This window comes from Phoenix dactylifera, chromosome 2 (genome assembly GCF_051530095.1).
Source record: "Phoenix dactylifera cultivar Ajwa chromosome 2, Ajwa_hap1_PhDact_Kaust_v1.1, whole genome shotgun sequence".
Taxonomy (NCBI): Eukaryota; Viridiplantae; Streptophyta; class Magnoliopsida; order Arecales; family Arecaceae; genus Phoenix; species Phoenix dactylifera.
Window position 1 is genome coordinate 34026254 of NC_143191.1, and position 22469 is coordinate 34048722.

Below are 22469 nucleotides of genomic sequence, written 5' to 3' on the forward strand. Positions count from 1 at the left end.
GTGTGTGTGTATGTATATAATTCATGCTTGCCAACAAAGTACAGTCAAAATATTCCCACTACTTCCATAAGTAACAATAAATATTCCCACCTCAGACAAATTATCTTTAGGTCTTTGGTATTACTACATCAAATACCACCAAGTAGATTGATTGTAGGCAAAAGATATGACTTGTAATTACAATTTTATTTAAGTGAAGAAAATGACATCATAAGGAAGAGAATGAAGTTAATTAACCATTAGAACAAGCATGGAATGTATATACGTGTTGTTTAACTTCAATGAAGGGAAACACATATTAAATGTTCATAATTTCTGACAACAGTAATCTCCATGAATATAATCCCCATCATTTCTTTTTAAGAAATAAATATAATATATTTTGCATATCTTATTCTTTTTTGCTTGAGAAATAAAATATATATCTATTTTATTTTTAAGAAAAAAATATAATAGATTTTCAAAATTTGGCTAATCATTTCCACTAGCTGTGTATTCTAGGGCTTCATCATAAGCACTCCCATGTAGCATTTTATAAGGTGGAAGCATGCAATGGATTCAAAAATCAACTAGCTGGCTATTTTCCTGGAATTATTACAGTAATTAAATCTTGCTTTTCTAGTGGTTTAGTGAATAAGAAAAATGGTCTTGTCATCTATATCTGCTACATCAATAGACACATGAAAAATATGGCAGTCAAATAAATAATTTATAAATATTTTAACTTTATAATAATATTTTTGATAGTACAAAATAATTAATAAAAATACTATACAGTATTTTTTATTATCATTTTCATTTCGGATACTACAGGCATTTTCATGCTTTGGTTACCAAATAAATATTAATATTTTACCTCCCTTAACAAATATAATTACCAAATATCAAATAGTTTTTTATTAAAAACTCTTCTAAAGCTTTTACCGCTCAACAGGAATACCAAATTGGACCCCAGTCACTTAGCTTTTGGCCATCAAAATTATCTGTTTGTACTAAATTTGAAACACTAGGACATGAACTCTAGTGTGTTTCTGCCATTTGGGAAGTAGGGTTCAACACATTCTTGCAAAATATTTATGATCAAGTATTAAAAAAAAAAAGTTATTACTCCATGCTCCATGAACATCATGCATTTCTGTGTCCTTCCCTTGCCTTCTTTCTTTCTGTCAGACGTGCAGAGTTATCCGTAAAGTCAATTCTCAACAAGGGAACTCGTAGAAGGCATTCCAAGACGGATAGTCATAGCCACCCGACTAGGGAGGAGAAATGAATCTTTCTAACTGATTCTCCAAGCATATATAGAAAACAGAGGTTTACTTACGATCAATGCTGCAGCTAGTTAGAATTCTTCTAGCATAAAAGTTAAATATAAACACAACCGATGATAATGAGCGCTAAGAATCAAATATATCACTAGGTTATGTTACTTGAGGCTCCAAAAGCAAGCCTGTAATTATGTCCGCAAGCTACATGCCAAGACGTACGGAGGATCAAAACTGACCAGATGAATGAACTTGCAACCTTTTCCTTTCAAGCTCAAGCTACATAGTTCAAAAAAAATTTACGTAAGAAGTCTTTACGTGGTTCATAAGCTTGAAGTATTCCAGGAAAAATCATAATGCATGTAGTTACCACTTTCTTGACCCGTTCATTAGCAGCTGGTATCCCCCCGCTAACATTTTCAGGGAGATATGGACTGCATACACGAACTTCATTCATAACCACTATGACAGTCTTATCCCAACGAACTGGAAGCCTGACATGACATTCAAGTTTACTTGGCATGTAAGATTGGAAAAAACTGAGAACAAGGTCCATAAAATGAACTGTAAAGAAATCATAATTACTTCTGCTTCTATTTTTCTGTTACAAATAAACAGACACATGCATATATATTTTTTTGCCCAGGGAAGGAAAAATTACTTGATTTTCATAACTAGGGTACATGTAAACGTCTTCATAATTCAGCAATATACTAGCTACCATCTAGAGTCTGGTAATATTGTTGCAACTCATAATCACCTAGAAATCCCATGCAGCTGGTATGCAGTTATATTAGGTCTACAACAAGTTACGCTACTTGGCCCAGGGTCGAGATTCTTTGGGTAATAATATTGATGCAACAGCATCTAATATCCCTGCAATAATTGCTGCAGCAATGTGCACTCTGGGAAGCATGCTGATAAGCTGGATTCTAGGAAAAGCAGATAAAATGGGAAAACTTTCATTTGCTGTGACAGTCTGATGCAGTTCAGATCCAGATTTGTTTAGCTCTAGATTATTCGGTTTTTAGATTATTTTCTGTCATTTTACTGATTTTGAGTCTTTTAGCATAGGCAGGTTAGATGTTATAGTTTCTTAAACTTCTTGGACTGAATTTGGACTTCTGGGTCTTATTTTAACAAGAATCGAAGTCCTTAAGTCCTGCAGGTACATGTTTAGACTAGGAGACAGCATATACATGGATTGATATTGACTTCTTTCTGTACAAATCCCAATGGAATCCAAATTTTGTCAAGTTTCGTTATTATTTAATTAGTAAAGGATCTAAGGTGTCTTCACACAGATAAATAACTTAAAAAGACCTCTGAGCCAATAGACAATTTGTTTTTTAAATTGATGAAATTCCCTGGTGCTTTCTTTTTCTTCCTCCTTTTCTCTATTTTTTCTCTCTGTGGATTTGCCACAGATAATGGATGTGATTCCCTTGAGAGATGGTTCTTTCCCCTTGTAGATTTCTCTTCAAAAACCTAATTCATTTTTGGATTTCTGCAGTTTCCGCTGTTATTTTACAAAAAAAATATATTATGGCTGGAAATAATCTTCTGAACTTTATAGGAAATGTTGATCTCATCAACAGCAGTAGATTGAAACATTTGCATGATGTTGACAGCAACAAAATGTTTCATTGGCATAAAGATATTTGTACATTTATACTGTAGAGAAACAGGTGCAAGAACAAGCCAGGATGCGACTTGGTTTGATTGCCTCAGTGGCTTGATGCAAGAGATTCTCATGATTCTGAGAAGGATAGAACCAGTGTGTGGAGAGATGAAGTGCCCAGGGCCAAAGATCTAACACATAAGGCATCTAAAATTAAAGATCGAATGTCCAAAGAACTCTATGCAACTAAAAGAGATAGGGTCCAAGATTAGATACCCAAGAAAGAATGAGCATCATATAACCTAACTAGAGGTATCTGACAGCACAAAGTAAGATGAGAGAGGAAGAAAGAACAAACGGAAAATAAGGTCTCAGAACAGAGAAAAAACCTAGTGAATGATTCTATGGTAGAAGAAGAGAATGGTGAAGGATGAAGCATGACAATCAACGAAAAAAAACATTATAAAATAAATACTCAATATTTGACTAGAAATTAAATAACAAAAAAGAAAATCAGAGTTCCATATAACCCTAGGTACAGGTGCCTATATTATTCTTAAAACTCCTTTTCGGCATGTGACCAGGAGTAGCACTGAGACTAGTTACTCAATAGATTTTCAAATAAGATCAGAACTCTACTTTCCAAATCATATTCTCCTTAAAAATGAAATTAATCTATGGACCAATGATAGGTCTCCACAAAAAAGCAATAATATTTGTTCTTTTATGAATTATTTCCACCATAAATCAAAATATAAAAATTTAATAATACCCTATGAGGACTGCTTATTTTGGAGAGTGCTGATAGGTTAAAGAGTTATAATATCTTGGTTATATTTTTTATTATGTTTTGTCTACAACTAGGTTAAAAATTGATTAGATTAGAAAATCAAGTCAGGGTCTTAATATGTTTCACGAAATTACTTTAATGTTTTAATTTAATAAAAATGGTGATAAGACCATAATTATGTGGGTTTAGCAAAGCTGAACACTCACCATTGTGGGTTCATTTGAAACGACCTTCTCAGTATATTTGTCAATTTCTGAATCCATTAGTTTTCATTCACAATATCGCACATTTCTCAGTCATTAGCATGATAAAATGATGTTTCTATTGGCATGCGCTATTTTAAGACCACACTTGCCCCCTCTCTTTCTCTCACCCCATGTGTGTGTATGTGTGTCCGCATGTGCTTTTGTATGTGAATATTCAAAAGTTTGAAATATTAGAAATGATTAAAGAACAAAAATGATTTCTTTAGATGAAAGTTATGCATAAGAAAAATGCTTTAAATTTTTCATGCTTAGGTAGATATTGTGCATGAGCACATGTAAATTAGTTTTTTGCTTTATACCAACTTCAAGTCATCATTGACTTCCATCCATGCAGAATGTCATTCTAGTCATCTCAATGTGGTATATGTGTGTTACTTCACTGATGGTACACTTATTCTTGAGTACTATGCACAGACTTTGAAACTTCCAATTTAAGTAACAGTTGTTCATGTGCTAGTTATTGATATGTATATGTGTTAGATATCATTTTAACTTCTCAAGCATGTAAATGTTGTGCATCCTGGTTTCACAATAATTTATTTAATGGAATGATAAGAATTGGTCAAAGAATTAGAAAATGCGGAAAGATCTAATCAATATTTAGATGCCTGGTCCACCTAGGAGCCCTATTTCACTTTTTTTCCTTCTTTTTTTTTGGTATTAGGATGGAAGGAAGCCTGGCCGAAATTGAGTGTGGACATGATTGAACCCAGGTCGGTGGTATCAACATGTAGAGACTACCAACTGAACCAGTTGGCACCCTCCTACTTCTAGAATCAAGGAGTTGGTTAAGAGAAAAATGGATAACAACTTTGGAGATTTTTCTTATTTGATTTTTTCGTCACTTATTTACTATCTGGTCAATGATGCTGGCTTAATAAACATATTGCTTTTCAGCTAGATGACTGGAACATAGTTGTTTTTTTTCCTTATTTTCTTTTGTCTTTTTGTTCGGTTTTTGGTGGTAGGAGTACAACCTACTTTTAGGAAGCAAATTGTACTGTTGACCCCTATTATGGTACAAATGTGGCTAGTCTTTTCTCTCTTTTAATGGTGTAGTTCTATGAAATGAAGTCTTACCCTGGTTCAACACCTAGACATCAAAGTGCTAGAATGCCACCAATTGTCCTCTCTTCCAACTCTAACAAGGTTCCTCCAGTACTTAGAATTTCACGCTTCCATCTTTGTTTTTTCTTTATTTTCATCCCATCTAATCATCATCTGACCTAATCCCACAATCAATCTCCTACTTCTCACTCTCTAGCATCCCTAAGAGTTTCCAATCAAATCAGTTCATATTATTTTCAAGTTTGTCACTGAAATTGTTATATTTCAAATTACAGTCTAATTTCAGCATATTTGTACTTCTATTATTCTCTCATAGAACTCTTGAACCTCGATCTAAGTCATTGGTTCTCAACATTTAGGTCAGAACCTTGTATCCTAGTAAGTTTCAATATAACTTCCACTCTTATCATTTACATATTAGCCCAATTTCCAATACAAACCATAAATTCCAGCAGTTTATACTTAAAACCTTGGCAATCCAACCTTAAAGATCCCTTTCTTCTACCCATCCTGCACCAGATTGCTTGTTGTTTTCTTTGTTTTGGATTGTTTGTCCCAAAGCTGTTCAAAAACCAAATGAGATGACTAAAAAGGCTTCAGACTAATATTGGACAAATCATGTTATGAAACCAGCATTAATATTTTATTTTTATTTCGACATCCATATTACGCCATTAAACCTCAGACAGATCTATCTGTTACTTTAGATTGTAATATCCCCTCGCATGTTCTCAGGCCCACCAAACTAATACACAGTGGATTTGCATGAGTGACCCCAAGACTAATCAGGCTTGTCCTCTCATCTTTACCAGAAAAGTGCTCCTGAAAACTAAACATGGTTGGTCAGTTAGCCCGACTGATATTCATGACCATGTTTGCAGTATGACCTACCAAAAATTAGTAACAGATCCTGTATAAGAGAGTATGTACAATAGCAACTTGATTTAAATAGGAGGTAGCAACTTGCTCCCCCTGTTTATTTATAAGAGAGTCTATACAGTAGTAGAGAAGAACCAAAAACATGCCCCAAACCTTCACAGAGTAAAAACTCCTCTAGTTCACCATTTAGTACGCTAGAGCCCTCTCCTATCATCAATTAAGTAAAAATGATCAAATCTCAGCATTGTCCTTCAAACATCATCAGATGATTGTTTCCACGTGATGATCCCAATGAAATGGCTCGTGTTCCCATTGCTCAAACATGTCAGGATCCAAATAAAATCCTCGAATTCACCTCTGGATTATGATTTTCTTAATCTGTTTGACTAATAAACTCCAAACCAAGCACAAGCAATCAAAGGTTACTGCATCCATTTGATGTTCCAAGGATATTCACCAACCAAGGAAATCAACAACCATTACCTCACACATTTATCTATCAATGGTCAGTAAAACCATTGGGTACAGAATGATGAAGAAATGGCCTAAAATTAGTTATATGCAAAAGGTGGAGCAGTAAATTGGCCATCACAAACCAACTGTCTAGTCAAAGATGTGTTCAGCACTTGCACAACCTTGCCACAAATTGAGATGGGTCCCGAGACAAGATGAAGGGAAGGTGCAAGGATCTTCCAAAGAGACTAGACAAGGTCATTCACTGTCCAAGTAGTGGTTCAAGCATTCAATGTAAAAGTATTGCTCATTGAAAGTTGTCTCCCCCTGGGGACTCATGGTACTCTTCTTCAATGTCAACTGATAGCTATTCATGGATTGGCTTTCCTCCTTACATCAGGGTGTCCAGTAGAACTTTGAATACCTTGCCTGTCTGCTGGGAATAGAAGTTATTAGATAAAGATCAGGTTTTGTTTTTGGTATATGATGGAATGTCTTTTTGACTTGCCCGAGCTTTAAACCTGGTTTTCTATACAGACAATAGTTCAGTGTTCCACATGGAGTTCCCTCTCCATTGCTTGAAATCATACTCTTACGATGGACTTTCTTTTTGACTTGCCTGAGCTTCAAATCCGGCTTTCTATACAGATAGTTCAGTGCTCCACATAGAATTCCCTCTGCATTGCTTAAAACCATACTCTTTCCAATATACATTTCTCCAATTGTTTTGTAATGTTATTTCCTCCACCTTTTCATCATCTTTAGGGTCCTTTATTCATTGTTGAATTGTTACTGTATCTATGGGAGGGTACCTTTGTTGGGATAGACTAATACAACTATATATGCAAGAAAGTAACCAAACCAACCACAATATGATAAAGGATACCACTATAGGTAAACGATTTATAGGCTGTAGGTAAACGATTTATAGGTTGACCGAGCAAAGAAAACCATGGATGGTCAGCTGCTCAATCACTGGCAAAGTGGACAGGCTGAGTCTTGATCCCTTCTCATACTACCCGCCAGGAAGGTCACAAAAGCTAAGAGGAAAGAAAATGATTGTAATTCACTTTAAACACTCATCAGTTTTTCTACACTTATCCAGCACCTTTTCAATCTGGCACTCCAGGGAACTAACAGAAAGCATTAGATCAAGACTGGAACTCTAGCAAGAACATGAGCATTGGGCCTATTCTGAAATTATTAATTAAAATAAAACAAAGACATACCACTTTACTACTACTCCTATCAGGCATGCTATTGTGAGTTCAATCAAGCATTCAATGTATCCCTGCTCTCTCCACCACCATATCATTTTACATAACCCTTGAAATTAACCCTTGCATAAGGCTACTCGGAATTAAAATTCTCCACAATGATAACATTGCTATTCATGTACTACCATTTATCTAAAATATAGTTTCTACATAACCATCCACAAGTAAAAAACTACAATGAATCTGATATCAAAACCTAGAAGTCAATTAAAAAACAAACCCAAATATCAGGAGCCTTTGTAGTTGTTATTTAGTTCGCAATCTTCATGGTTGTTACTTCTTAACTTCAGAAACAACTTTGGACATGTAAAAAATGTCTGATACAAAAGCTTGAGTTACATGAAAACATATGATCTTGTATCTGGTGCAGCCATCAAATGAAGATCGTATATGTTCTTACTATCTACATAATTATAGATATGCCTGATTTCTTTGGACTATCAATAGATCCAGCACATCAGCCCCATGTGATATGACTCATTTATCTAATATTATTGGGGCCCATTTGAGATGCCCACCTTTATCTATTCATGATGAATCCCACAACCAATGTAGATTGTGTGTATGTCAAAAGAGACTGCAGTAAATTATGGCCCGTAGTCTCAATATAAAGATAAGCAAACCATTTCTTTCTGAAATTTATAAACAGACAGCTGCTGAAAATAGTAAGCATTTATAGAAATAAGTTGGTTACAGCTTGATTAACAGCTTATATGCCCATGAGGATGGTGTAGTCAAGAGATAGGGAGGTTCACATCAATTAAATGACTATGTGGAACATAAAGGTCATGATTGCAAAAAATTACATATAAGATAAAGGAGGATTGCAATAGGCTTGTCTAAACTCAAAACGCAATTGAAAAAAGAATTGGATGTTCGCTATGGTATAATGATTTACTAGTGACGGAAATAGCAAGAAACGTGAATATGCAATAAAGACAATCGTTTCTCTACTTGAGCTATTTCTGCTTATGCTAAGCGAGATTGTTGACCCCTATAAAAGTGGAAAATTTCTCCATTTCCTGATATAACCTTAGAGTTTAGCTTAATAGAACACTCTTTGCTATGCATATGCAGGCTGATAGCATCATAAACTTTAGCCCTCCTTATATTTGATGTAAGGCATGGTGAAGATTATGTCAACTGATGGTAGTGGTTCACACAACGACAAAGTTATGTGCGTTTGTGTTAACAAGAGAGGCGGGCAGGGAAGGAGAGAGGGAGAGAGATTGACAAAGGGAGAGACCAGGTAAAGTGGATGACTGAGCTTTTACATGAGACTGGGATCAGGAAGATACTAACCTCACATGAGAAAGGAGCAAACTATATTAATCACTTTGATCTCATGAGATCTGAGTGCTGAACTGTTGACTATGCATGAGAGATTAGAGGGGGTTGATGACAATTTGTTTCCCAGGAGAGTAAGGGTGGAATAAGGTGACTAAATAGAAGACCAACTTCCGAAATCTAAGAGACTATAGGAGGAAAGATTTAGTCAAGATGTCTTAGAATATCTTTTACCAGGATATTTAAGTTACTATGCGATTGTTTAGCAAAATCCCACTGGGTCTGGCAGGAAGCTGGAGTAGATCACGCGAGGTGGGGTGGATGGAAGAGAGAGGGAGAAGGGAGAGGGAGACATGGGGGTATCATTACTATTGTAGGCCTGGTCCTTGTGGGATGAAGAAAAGAGCACTTGAGGTCTTTTTTCTCATCCTACAGGAATCGAGCCCTGCAACCCCTCCGCGTCTCCCTTCCCTCTCCTCCCACTCTCTCCCTTCCTCCTCTCTCTCCAACCTATCCTACTAGATCTCACCAGATCCATCAGGATTCTCCCAAACAGGCCCTAAGTAATTATTACCATTTTCTCGAGCCCTTAGTGAAGAATCGTTGACAGGCCCTGTTATTTATAGGCTCAAAGAGACTTTCCAATTCCTGTTCTATGTAATAGTGGACCAAATAGCTTCCTGACTTGTATCTTAAAGCATGGGTCCAAATCATATAACAAAAATCTAGCTGAACATGACAATAATAGCCCCCCTTGTCAGCTGGGCAGCAATACTAGTTTGTGAAAGTAGTGTTCAAGGAATTTTTTTCGAGAAAAGGAGGGGAATGAGGTGTATAACTTTAAAGAAACAAAGGTGATTGGCATCTGTTGGAGGTTTATTCTGATCAGTCAAAACCAATAAAAGTGGCTAAACAGGCCAAGAGATGTCAATTTTGTTTGTTGTTTAGTCATGGGAGTATGTTGCTGAAATTTCAGTAATTGAACCATATCATATAACAAAGAGCTACCCGAACATGATAATAATAGCCCCACTTGTCAGATGGGCAAGAATACTATTTTTTGTGGAAGGAGTGCTCAAGATTTTTTTTTTTTTGGGAAAAAAGGAGGGAATAAGGAATATAATTTAAGAAATAAAGGTGATTGGCATCTCTTGGAGGTTTATCCTGAACAATCAAAACCAATAAAAGTGGCTAAAAATCCAGGAAAGGTCAACTTTATTTGTTGTTATAGTCACAAAAGTATGTTGCTGCAATTCTGGTATTTATGTAGAAATATAATGGAACCTTGCACTTACCAGATCTTGATCTTGTTTCCAGTAGATTGATCCTTTTTTTGTGATATTAGAATTCACCTTAAATATCCCTGCTGTGAATTGATAATTTTGTTCAATTGCCAAAAAACGAAAAACTACGATCATATGGATTCTCTTTATTTAGATCCATAATAGTGTTGTATTAAAATGTCAAGATCTATCAGCAAAAGAAGTTGAGGTCTCTATCAGCAGGTGACAGATGTAGATCACAGCGAGAAGCTTCAGCTTCATGACGAGTGCTTATAAAAATTAAGAGCATAAGAGTTAAGATAGATGAGATCAAGGTCTGCAATTTCGATACTAGGTACCATATCGGTACCTTACCAGTTCGGTATGATACGGTACAGAATGGTACGCTCCTATACCCAAATAGTTTTCTAGCCATTTTTTCTCAATTTTTATCTTAGTATGCCTCAATTCAGGTCTGTACGCTTCGGTACGGGCTGGTATGCACCTTGGTACATCTCGATACAGATCGGTATGCCTCGGTACAAGGTGGTATGAGGCTTGTACCGAGTCAAAATTAAGTTTTGTACCGATTTTTTTCAGTACGGTACAGTATACCCTGTACCGAACAATATGGGGCGGTACGGCAGACCATGAATGAGATGTCATTCTTAACTACAGGGATCTAGATGAGCTCGAGATTTAAGGATTAGATGCTGGCTATAATGGGAGGAAATGATGATTTAATAAACCTATGATCATCAAAATAGCATATTTAAATTCTCACTTTGCACAGAAGAGAACGTCATGAGTCACCCAAAGGTTGAGATTTTCCTTCCAGATAACATCATAACTCATAAGGCTGACATCATATGCTACTAATTTGTAAATCATAGACAGAAATATGCTGAAATTTCTAGATTGTAGATAGAAAACCACTGGATCTAAATAAAATGTTCTAGCATTTTAAAAAAACAAAGGTAAAGATTTGACTATAGAGAACTTACTGCTGGTTCATAGGAACATATGAGAGTGAACTAGACATTTTGTATGAAGAACGGTCTCATAGTGATTCTGATACCACAACGACTGCAAAGCATTGGTTTCGATGAGCAGAAAACAGCGTAATGCTTACTTCAGAAATTATGGACAGAAAGCTATCACCTCCCAAAGCCAGATTTTGGTATTTTGTGAGTTTTATTTAAACAAATGAATACAACTGATCATAAAACCTAACTATATGTAAAACAAGTTTTATTAATAATAGGGTGGAAGTTGTTTTTCATAGAATTCAAATTTTCAGATTTTATGACCTATCAGTTTTTCCAAAGCTTTATGAGAAAAACAAACAGACAGCATTTTTTGAATATTATTAATTTTAGGTTTTGGTAGACTTGTGTAAACAAAGCCCAACTAAGTTTTTCAAACTCATATATCTCAGTCATCTTGGTTGGTCTCCAATAACGAGATGGACAGAGTAGTCTATCCTGGCCAAGATGGAAGACTGAAGAATTTTTAATCTTCCATGGCATACTGGTTTATCTATCAATATCAAATAGTCTACCTTCATCGTGACCACATCTAACTTCAGCCAAAATCCTTCCATGTCACTTGCTTCTCAACAAACTCTGATAATTTCAGTGTCACTTTCAGTCCCCTATCTGGTTTGAACAAACCTAAAATAAACAAAAGTGCAACATATTAGTCTTGAACTTATTTGAAGATAATGACTAACAGATTGGTCTAGAACATATTGATTAGGCCGCCTGCTGCTCTTGGCCTGAATTTACAGCTTATCTTTATCAAAACCTTAATCACAAACTTCTCTCATGTAACCAAATACACCCGTCATTGCACTGATCGGAAAACAAAAACATGATGGGCTCGCCAAAGGCCAACCAGAAACCCTCATATTGCATAAATGATAGAGTTCATCAGAATTCATGCTGATTTATCTAATAGAAAATTGACTGCAACTGTCAGCAGATCTCAACCAATAATACGACAGTTAATATAGCACGGTCTACTTCTTAGAACAATACATGAATCTAATGTGCCATCTTTTTGTGTTCATTTCGTCACTCCAGATTTTGTTAGAAGGGACAGCTCCAAATTCTGATGAAACTCCATGCCACAGCAGAATGTTCCTTCCACTACTCTATGTTAATAGTTAGCACATGTGAACAACCAAATTCTATATTCAGATTATGTCTTCAAATGCAAAGCTCGGTCATCCAACCTTAACAATAACACCAAAGGAAAGGATTTACACCAATTGAGAGATTTGCTCGTGGCTAGTAACTTGCTCCTTGAGAGGCTCATGCATTTGAGGAGAATTTTCTGCAATTTGTTGATGGAATTAAGCAGGTCTGTTGCCTTAGGTGGGATGCATCACAAGTTTTCCAAGTGCAGGTGATGTGGTTATGCCTAACATCCTATTGGTCCTAGTGGAGAGTTGCCGATACTGTGTAGCCCTTTCTTAGCCTACATAGGTATGCGCAGGAAGGAGGGGAAAAACCAAACTGAAAGAACTTTAGAACTTTGACATAGTAATCAAAACCATAATTGCAATAAAAGAAAATAAAGGTGACTTATGATTACCCAAGACTGACTATTTCTTGCAATATTTAATTAGACAATCAGGGACCATGGTGTTCGATCAAAAGGACAGCATATACTTACGTCTTGGACAATGCATCAAAAATAGTCTGAGCCTCAGAGGTGACCCCAATGCCAATCCGCTCAGCTTCGATCTCTGCTTGTCTGCATTACACCCCATAAATCATGAAAAAAAGGCATCAATAAGATTCAAGGTTAACGGGTCTTGATATTTCCCATACAAATAAAAAACAGAATATATTTCAAGAACAATTTCTATGAAAATAAACAAGGAAATAGCTCCTGACATATAAAAACAAGAGGTATCCCATTGTTTTTTGCTCCAAAGATCGTTTATTGGACAAATTTAGGAGGAGAAAAAAGCCCCAGAAAGAGTAAAAGAACATAACATTCGACCAACTAGGTCTAAGCAATGAATAAATCAAATTAAGAATGCAAGAATCAAATAAGCCTGCTCCAGAGTTCATCCCTTTAACGAATTCAAGAAAATCAATAAAAAGCAAAAGAAACCAAAACAAGAACCGGATCAGCACCTCAGCGCAGCCTCCTCCCTCGCCTGGATGCCGGCGAGATCGACGTAGCACTTCTTGTGGTCAAGAGGGTCCTCGCCCCTCCCCAAGAGGGTGAAGTCCTTGATGTAGTTGGCCTTCAAGAGCCGAAGGTTCCGCTGAGCCCCGGGCTTGGTGCCGCCCTCCTGTGCGCTCCTATGTCAAAGAAAACAAGCGATCGAACCAAAGAAAACGAAAGAGTAGAGCAGCAGGAGAGATATCGGAGGAGAACCATGGGGAACGAAAAGGATATGAAGGACGAGGATGTTGGAAGGGTGGTCGTAGGTGATGATCTGGCCCTCGAACTCGTCGCCGAGCGTCGTCTTGATGGCGAGGATGCACCCCACCGAGAACTCCTCGCCGTCGGCCCCGTCCATGCCCGCCTCTCCTTTCTGTCTTCCCCCCTAAGCCCCGAGACCCAAAAAAGCTATGAGAGGGTTACATATATAACTACACCCAAAATAAAAAAATAAGGTGCCATTTTATAACTACACCGAAAATTATCATTGAAATTAAAAGAGACAACCTAGCCTCCCGTCCCTTCGCCTCTCTATAGATATAGAAAGCTTGAAAACACTACAATTCCTAGTTAGCCTTAAATGCCCTATAGCAATGGGTGCCCACACGGCGTCGTGCAATGATACTGGATCCACTGAATCATGCCAAAAACTACCATCGAAATAAAAAGAGGCAACTCAGCTCGTCGTTTGCTCTGTTCGCCTCTCTATAGACATAAAAAGCTTGAAAAAACACTACAACCCCTAGTCCACACGACGTCCTGCAATGATCCTGGATCTACTGAATCACAACAGTAGAGTCATCTTCAATCTAAATGCAACCTGCTCTTAGGGTGAGTCTGGCATAAAACCCTCCTGTTGCTGGTGGTCCAAACCGTGAACGATTGGCACTGCGGTGTGAACGGGGTTCCGTCTGAGTTGTCTTGGTTGGTGTTGGCTGCGCTCCACCTTCCGCCAAGAAACCTGCAAACAAGCCTTGCACCACCACCAGGGTGGTGATGGCCCTCCGACGGTCAAGTCAGAGGAGATTGGAGGAGGAGGAGAGGTGATAATCGCAAGTAAGAGAGTGCTCTGGGAGATATTGCTCACCTCCCCCCTTTCTCCCCCCAGCCGCATATATACCTGGCTGGGGGGTCTCTCAGGGGGGTTCGTTATCGTGGGGCACGATGGTGTGGCCACTGACATGGCCGTTACAGGGCGTCGTGGAGCAGCACCGGGTACGGCCACGTCAGGGCATAGTGGGGCTCCGCTTTGTACGGCTGATGCAGGAGATCGTGGAGCAGCATCGGATACAGCCGTTGCAGGGAGTAGTGGAGCAGGAGGCCGCGGCGTGCCTCTGGGGAATAGCCTGTCGTTATCAAGAGATCTCCGACTCGGGGTCGGAGCGCTAGATCAAGGGGCAGCCGACTCGGGGTCGGGCTGCGGAGCCGAGGATATCCGACTCGGGGTCGGATTGCTGGATCAAAGGGCAGCCGACTCGGGGTCGGGCTGCGGAGCCGAGGATATCCGACTCGGGGTCGGATTGCTGGATCAAAGGGCAGCCGACTCGGGGTCGGGCTGCGGAGCCGAGGATATCCGACTCGGGGTCGGATTGCTGGATCAAAGGGCAGCCATAGTCTTCCTGGGCGCGCGTGCCGGTCACGTGGGGCATGGCGGCTTATTTCCCCCGTAACAGTAGCCCCCCACTTCCGAGCCTGGAACCAGAAGGGGAACAGGTGAAGGGAGTGATGTTTCGGGATTGCCGCCGTTCCTCGGAGAGGCGCGCGCGCTTCGAGCTCCCCGCCCTTTTTATGGCGTATGGCGGTTATTGCTGACCCGGCAGTCTGAGGATTTCGGCGGACATCCTTCCTTAATGGTGTCGATTCGCCTTTGGGGCGCGAGCGACCCTTCGGCAGCCAGGCGTCCTCTGGCGTCATTGAGGCGTCACTTGCCTTTCCGCCTATTTAATCGGGGGCCTTTCCCCGTCCGTCTTCTTCTTTACAGATATTTTCAAGTTTCCCCTTTGCGCCGCTGTTGCTGCCGTCGGACTGTTCGCTCGTTTCTCCTTTGGCGCTCTCGGAGCCGCTCTTACCTCTTTTCCGGTGAGTTTTCCCCATTCTTCAGCTTAGGGCTCTCCATACTTTCCCCTCTTATACTAGTGTACTCCAGTCGCTCCGGTCTTTCCCCCCTTCCTGTCCCCGTCCTGACCGTAGGTTTATTGGCCATTAGGAATGGGCGAAGTGAGGGCAGACCAAATTAAGTCGGAGCTGGTCGCCACAGACTTAGACAGACTCGTGGCTCGGTACCACCTTCCCGAGGCCTGCAACGCCACGCTCCCGGGGCCTGAGGAGAGGATGTCCCATCCTCCTCCAGGGAAGATCGCCATCAATGAGGGCATTCTCCAGGCCGGGTTCCGCTTTCCCCCTTCGGACTTGGTCATGCAGGTGCTACGGGGTTTAAGAGTGGCACCGACGCAACTGGTGCCGAACTCGTGGCGGGCCCTGACGGTCTTCCAGGTTCTCTGCCGTATGCACGAGATCCCCGCCACCCTGAATGTTTTTTGGGAGTTCTACAGCCTGAGCGGCCACCCCCAGGACAAAGGGTGGTGGTGCTTCGCAGCGCGGCGAGGATGCGGCCTTGTCAAGGAGGCTCCTACCTCCATTCACAAATGGAAGGAGCGCTTCTTTTTTGTTGATGCAGATCCCTCTTGGGAAATCAGGGCGACCTGGGAGACCCCGATGAAGTCTCCGATCGGCCTATCGAGACTGTCAAGGGAGGAGTCCGATGGCTTGGCCGCCTTGAAGGGGTTGGTTGCCGAGGGCCAGCTCCCCCCGGTGGCCCGCCTTATTTCCGAGGATACTTTGGTGAATGTCGGTCTGAGCTCGGTCCCCACCGACCGTGAGTCCGCCACCGATTCTTTCTTGACTTTTTCCCTTCTTTCGTCCCGTTCTTTCCTTTGGTTTCTCCGTCTCCGACTATCCCGTCCTTTTTGCAGAGATCGACGACGTCATGCGGTCGGTGAAGACAAAGGCTGTTGGTAGGGCGTCCCTGCTGGAAGCAGCCCAGAGGAGGAAACGAGCTCTTCCGAGCGGGGCCCCACCGGCGAAGAAGTCCCGTAAGGAGGTGCCTCCGACGCCGACCGACGAGTCCGGGTCCACCGATCAGGGAGACGTCGTGGGCACGGACCGGCAGCTGACGCTGTATCAGCCCTCCGGTGGTAAGATTGCCGCTACTCCGGAGGTATCATCCGAGCCTGCCCGAGACGGACGGGTCGGACGTGATCGGTCCCCGACCCGGCCTTCGACTCGGTCGGCTCCTGATGACTCGAGGAGGGACGCGCCGAGGCCCCGACCGAGCGGGACCCTATCAATTCCTGGGGTGACCCCCGCCCCGAGCGCGATCGGCCGGACTCTTCCCCAGGCGATGGATAGGGGTAAGGCTGCAGAACCACCGTCCGGCTCTGGGGAGAAATCGGGGTCTGCCTTCACTACCGATGGCGCCCGAAATCTCATCGAAACAGTGCTGCTGGAGAAGGACCGTCGGCGGGTCCGGGAGTTGGAGGTCTCTGACGTTGGGGCTGCCAGCTGTGTCTGTCTTATGTCGGTGAGTGTTCTTCTGGCCGCTTTTCACCATTTATTGGCTCTGTTGTTCTCCGCCTGACTCCCTTATTTTTCCTATTTCTTAGCTCGCCCAGTACATGATCCGTCTGGAGGAGTGCTACAAGGAACAGGCGGGGCTTCTGGCGAAGGCCGAGGACCGGCTGAAAGCAGTGGAAAAGGGAGGCCAGGCTGTGGCAGGCAGGACAACCGGGGACTTCGAGGCGAGGCTCCGGGAGGCCGAAGAGCGGGCACTCGGCTTTGCTGCCCTCGAGAGGCAGCTGTTGGAGGCTCAGGAGCTTGCCTCGGGTCTCGAGGGCGAGGTCAAGAAGGCGGATGAGCGGGCCGAGAAGCAGTCCCGGAAGGCTGCCGACTACCGGGAGAGGTGGGAGAAGGCCCAGCGGTCAGCCGACAACGCCCGCGACCGAATTCGGTCTCTTGAAGCTAAGCTGGGCGAATTGGAGTCGGCCTTGGAGAAGTCCCGTGCGAGCGATCAGGAGCTTCATTCGCGCCTGACGGAGGCTGAGGCTGCTCGCATTGCTGCCGAAGCGAAGCACAAGGAGGCTCGGGCTGAGCTGCTGAGGGTCTCCACCGAGGCGGAAGGCCGGATTGTGGCGAAGGTCTTGGAGGCGAAAGCCCAGATTATGGAGCGGGCAGAGGCGGCACTGGCCGAGAGGAGTGCGGAAATCGGGCGTCAGGCGGTAGAGGCTTATCGCCAGTCCGCCGAGTTCGCTCATGATATGTCGGAGGCAGTACAGACCTATCGTCAGTCCGACGAGTTTGTCCGTGACGCGTCGGACGCGGGGGCCGAAGCCTTTATCTTAGGCTTCGAGGAGGGCCTGGCAAGGGTGTCGGCTAAGTACCCCGAAGTTGACCTGAGCGAGATTTCCCTTCTCGACTCCTCTCCGGCGCCATTGCCTGCTGGTTCTCCTGCTGCTTCCCTACCTCCTGCGGACGAGCCCGACGTTCCCGACCCGGGAGTTCCTCCAAGCTGACCTCTTGTACCTTTCGTTGTCTTCTCTTTTTTTTGTATACCGGGGTTTTGCCAAATTGTATGGGCCTCGGCCTTGAAACAATGAAAATTAATGCAAGTTGAATGTTTCTTCATCTCGCCTTCGTCCTTCTTTTTCTTTTAACTCTCGGTAGCGTCTTGCTGACTCCTGGCTCCCGAAATTCTTCCGGCGCTAGGCCAGGCATCCGAGGGTTAGGCCTCAGGAAACTCTTCCGGCGCTAAGCCAGGCATCCGAGGGTTGGGCCTCGGGAAATTCTTCCGGCGCTAAGCCAGGCATCCGAGGGTTAGGCCTCGGGAAATTCTTCCGGCGCTAAGCCAGGCATCCGAGGGTTAGGCCTCAGGAAACTCTTCCGGCGCTAAGCCAGGCATCCGAGGGTTAGGCCTCGGGAAATTCTTCCGGCGCTAAGCCAGGCATCCGAGGGTTAGGCCTCGGGAAATTCTTCCGGCGCTAAGCCAGGCATCCGAGGGTTAGGCCTCGGGAAATTCTTCCGGCGCTAAGCCAGGCATCCGAGGGTTAGGCCTCAGGAAACTCTTTCGGCGCTAAGCCAGGCATCCGAGGGTTAGGCCTCAGGAAATTCTTCCGGCGCTAAGCCAGGCATCCGAGGGTTAGGCCTCAGGAAATTCTTCCGGCGCTAAGCCAGGCATCCGAGGGTTAGGCCTCAGGAAATCCTTCCGGCGCCAAGCCAGGCATCCGAGGGTTAGGCCTCAGGAAATTCCACTCGTTGGTCGACCAAGGCTGACGCATGCCGAGGCAACTGGTCGGGGCTTCAGGCTAGTCTGCTCCCGGGATGGTCATCGGGTTAGCCTGGCATCCGAGGGCCGAGCCTCGGGACCTTCCACTCGTTGGTCGGCCAAGGCTGGCGCAAGCCGAGGCGACCGGTCGGGGCTTCCGGCTAGTCTGCTCCCGGGATGATCATCGGGCTAGCCAGGCATCCGAGGGCCGTCAAGCCTCAGGAAATTCCGCTCGTTGGTCGGCCAAGGCTGGCGCAAGCCGAGGCGACCGGTCGGGGCTTCAGGCTAGTCTGCTCCCGGGATGATCGTCGGGTTAGCCTGGCATCCGAGGGTTGTCAAGCCTCAGGAAATTCCGCTCGTTGGTCGGCCAAGGCTGGCGCAAGCCGAGGCGACCGGTCGGGGCTTCAGGCTAGTCTGCTCCCGGGATGATCGTCGGGTTAGCCTGGCATCCGAGGGTTGTCAATCCTCAGGAAATTCCGCTCGTTGGTCGGCCAAGGCTGGCGCAAGCCGAGGCGACCGGTCGGGGCTTCAGGCTAGTCTGCTCCCGGGATGATCGTCGGGTTAGCCTGGCATCCGAGGGTTGTCAATCCTCAGGAAATTCCGCTCGTTGGTCGGCCAAGGCTGGCGCAAGCCGAGGCGACCGGTCGGGGCTTCAGGCTAGTCTGCTCCCGGGATGATCATCGGGTTAGCCTGGCATCCGAGGGCCGAGTCTCGGGGCATTCCGCTCGTTGGTCGGCCAAGGCTGGCGCAAGCCGAGGCGACCGGTCGGGGCTTCAGGCTAGTCTGCTCCCGGGATGATCGTCGGGTTAGCCTGGCATCCGAGGGTTGTCAATCCTCAGGAAATTCCGCTCGTTGGTCGGCCAAGGCTGGCGCAAGCCGAGGCGACCGGTCGGGGCTTCAGGCTAGTCTGCTCCCGGGATGATCATCGGGTTAGCCTGGCATCCGAGGGCCGAGCCTCGGGGCATTCCGCTCGTTGGTCGGCCAAGGCTGGCGCAAGCCGAGGCGACCGGTCGGGGCTTCAGGCTAGTCTGCTCCCGGGATGATCATCGGGTTAGCCTGGCATCCGAGGGCCGAGCCTCGGGGCATTCCACTCGTTGGTCGGCCAAGGCTGGCGCAAGCCGAGGCGACCGGTCGGGGCTTCCGGCTAGTCTGCTCCCGGGATGATCATCGGGCTAGCCAGGCATCCGAGGGCCGAGCCTCGGGGCATTCCACTCGTTGGTCGGCCAAGGCTGGCGCAAGCCGAGGCGATCGGTCGGGGCTTCCGGCTAGTCTGCTCCCGGGATGATCATCGGGCTAGCCAGGCATCCGAGGGCCGTGCCTCGGGAAATTCTGCTCGCTGGTCGTGCGCTTGTCGCTCGCTGCCCGACGGGGTTTCTCCGTGGCCAGCCGTGATCATGTTTCTCCTTTTCTCTAAGCGTTGCCTGGGGGAACACGAGAAGGGCATTAAACGCTAATTAATGCGTTACCTGGGAAATCGGATCACCAGCTGCTGCTTGCGAGGAGTGTTAGTTGAGCGGCCGCGATACGCGGGTTCTTCGAGGAGGATACGGCCTGGGCGCGAGCGGAGATATGTGGACCTAGGGGTACATGACACCCGGATTGTCCTGCACAAAGAATGCGGTTTAAGGAGAATGACGCTTAGAAAATCGCGGGGAGATACGCCTCGGGAGTCGGAACGGCTCCGGTTTCAATGCGCCTGCATTTATTGGAGCCACCCGCATCGGAACGACCAGGGGGCCGCAGTTTCGGCTATAAATACAGGTGCAGGTACGATGGAGTTTGCCAAGCCGGAGCTGTTCAGGTTGCCATGGATCGCGGACCTCCTCCTTGGCATATGACTGAGAGACTCCTGTTGAAGGAAAGGGGAGACGCTCCCCTTGCGACTTCAGCCAACTAGCCGTTTCATCTGGGATCAACAAGGAGGGTCTTCCCGGCGGAGCTCCGCTCTAGGCGTTTCATCCGGGATCAGATCTCCCCTCCTTGAAGTTCAGCCTCCCGATTGAGCTCTGCACCAGACGCTCAGTCCGGGACCGCGCCTCCATATGCTCTTCCCCCTCGTATTCCTTCTCTTTCCTACCACTGGGGAGGATGGGAATATCCTTTGGAGGCGGCGTTCCCCTGGGGGCAGCGGGAGCTTCTTCTGTGGCGGCTCCTCGTCTTTTTGGTGAGGTGCTGGATGGCGCCTCCGGTTAGAAGCACCCACTTCCGGTGGGATTGCAGCTGCTTTGGGTTGAGGGTTTGGGATCCTCGGTCCTCAGCTCCACAGATTCTCCACCTCTTCTTTGCTTTCTTTACTCCCTAATTCCCCTCTGGGAATTCCTTGTAATCACACGAGCACGCCATTGTAACCAGAAATTATTGAAATGAAAAGTGTTGCACCTTTTCAAATTGTCTTTCTGGCCTTGTTGTTCTATTGGTAATACATCCGCAGGTTAGCGGAATTCCAGCCCCTTGGAATTTCTCGGCCGTCTAGGGCTTCCAACTGGTAGGAGCCAGGTCGGTTTACCCAACGAACTTTATACGGGCCTTCCCAATTCGGCGCTAGCTTCCCACCTTCCGTAGGTTGAGATGCCTTAGCTCGCCTCAGCACCAGATCTCCAATTCTGAAAAGCTTCGGTCGGACTTTGGAGTTGTAATATCGGGCCACCCTCCGCTGATACATTGCCATCCGAACCTGCGCCATTTCCCTTGCTTCTTCCAAGAGATCCAGGTTCCCTCGGAGTTGCTCCGAGTTGGCCTCGGGTCGGTGTGCGGCTACCCGAGGTGAGGGAAGTCCGAGCTCTACGGGGACAACGGCTTCCGTGCCATAGGTTAGGCTGAAAGGCGTCTCCCCGGTAGGAGTCCGATGCGTGGTCCGATACGCCCAAAGGACATTCTCGAGTTCCTCGACCCAAGCTTGCCCCGTCCGTCCGATCCGCGCTTTGATACCTTGGAGGATTGTCCGATTTGTGACCTCGGCCTCGCCGTTGGTTTGGGGATGCGACACGGACGTGAACCGATGTTCGATCCCGAACTCCTCGCAGAAGTCTCGGAAATGCTTGTTATCAAACTGTCGACCGTTATCCGAGATGAGGACCCGAGGTACCCCAAATCGGACGATGATGTTCTTCTTTACGAACTTCCGGACTTGTGCCTCCGTGATGGTGGCCAGTGGCTCTGCCTCCACCCACTTGGTGAAGTAGTCGATGGCGACAATCAAAAATTTCCGCTGGGCCGAAGCGATGGGGAATGGTCCGAGGATATCCATTCCCCACTGTGCAAAGGGCCAGGGGGCGGTGATTGGCGCCAAGGGAACAGAGGGGACTCTCTGGATGTTGGCGTGGCGCTGGCAGGCGTCGCATTTCCGTACGTGATCCTTTGAGTCTTCCAATAAGGTCGGCCAATAGTAGCCTTGCCTCATGATCTTATGTGCCAGGGACCTAGCCCCCAGGTGCGATCCGCAGATGCCTTCGTGGACTTCGCTGAGGGCGTAAGCCGCTTCCGAAGGGCGGAGGCACCTTAAGAGGGGGGCGGTGAACGAGGTCCGATACAGCCTCCCTTCGTAGAGTACGTAGTGGGCGGACTTCATAACAAGTCGCCGAGCTTGATCTTCATCTTCGGGGAGGATCCCTTCGGCGAGGTAAGCTACAAGCGGGTCCATCCAAGATGGTTCCGGATCAATTGCCATTACCGCTTCAGCCTCGCCGATGCTCGGGGCATCTAGGGTCTTCAGGTATATCGCCCTTGACAAGTTGTGTGCCTCAGCGCCCACCAAGCGGGACAACCTGTCGGCCCTAGCATTTTCGCTCCTTGGGACCTGCTGAA

General features: G+C 45.3%; 1 protein-coding gene and 1 pseudogene across 2 annotated transcripts; one reads left to right on the forward strand and one right to left on the reverse strand.

The window, feature by feature from the left end:
* Positions 1-1263: 1263 nt before the first annotated feature.
* LOC148714752 (uncharacterized) lies at positions 1264-13765 on the reverse strand (annotated as a pseudogene). Its single transcript, XR_015975357.1, has 4 exons — positions 13315-13765; positions 12845-12925; positions 1633-1756; positions 1264-1541 (listed from the first exon to the last, which is right to left on the reverse strand). The product of XR_015975357.1 is annotated as an uncharacterized LOC148714752 (transcript).
* A 2394-nt stretch (positions 13766-16159) lies between these two features.
* On the forward strand, positions 16160-18261 carry LOC148714753 (uncharacterized). The gene is made up of 2 exons (XM_088716102.2): positions 16160-16928; positions 17011-18261. Exons 1-2 carry the CDS (start codon positions 16335-16337, stop codon positions 17914-17916), a joined length of 1500 nt encoding a protein of 499 aa, XP_088572228.2. The 5' UTR covers positions 16160-16334; the 3' UTR covers positions 17917-18261.
* Positions 18262-22469: the final 4208 nt, after the last annotated feature.

Excerpts from the sequence above, each read along its gene's own strand:
- LOC148714753 (XM_088716102.2), top strand. The coding sequence starts at position 16,335 with ATGCGGTCGGTGAAGACAAAGGCTGTTGGTAGGGCGTCCCTGCTGGAA. Across the intron at positions 16,929-17,010 it reads GCTGTGTCTGTCTTATGTCG|CTCGCCCAGTACATGATCCG; the intron begins GTGAGTGTTCTT and ends CCTATTTCTTAG.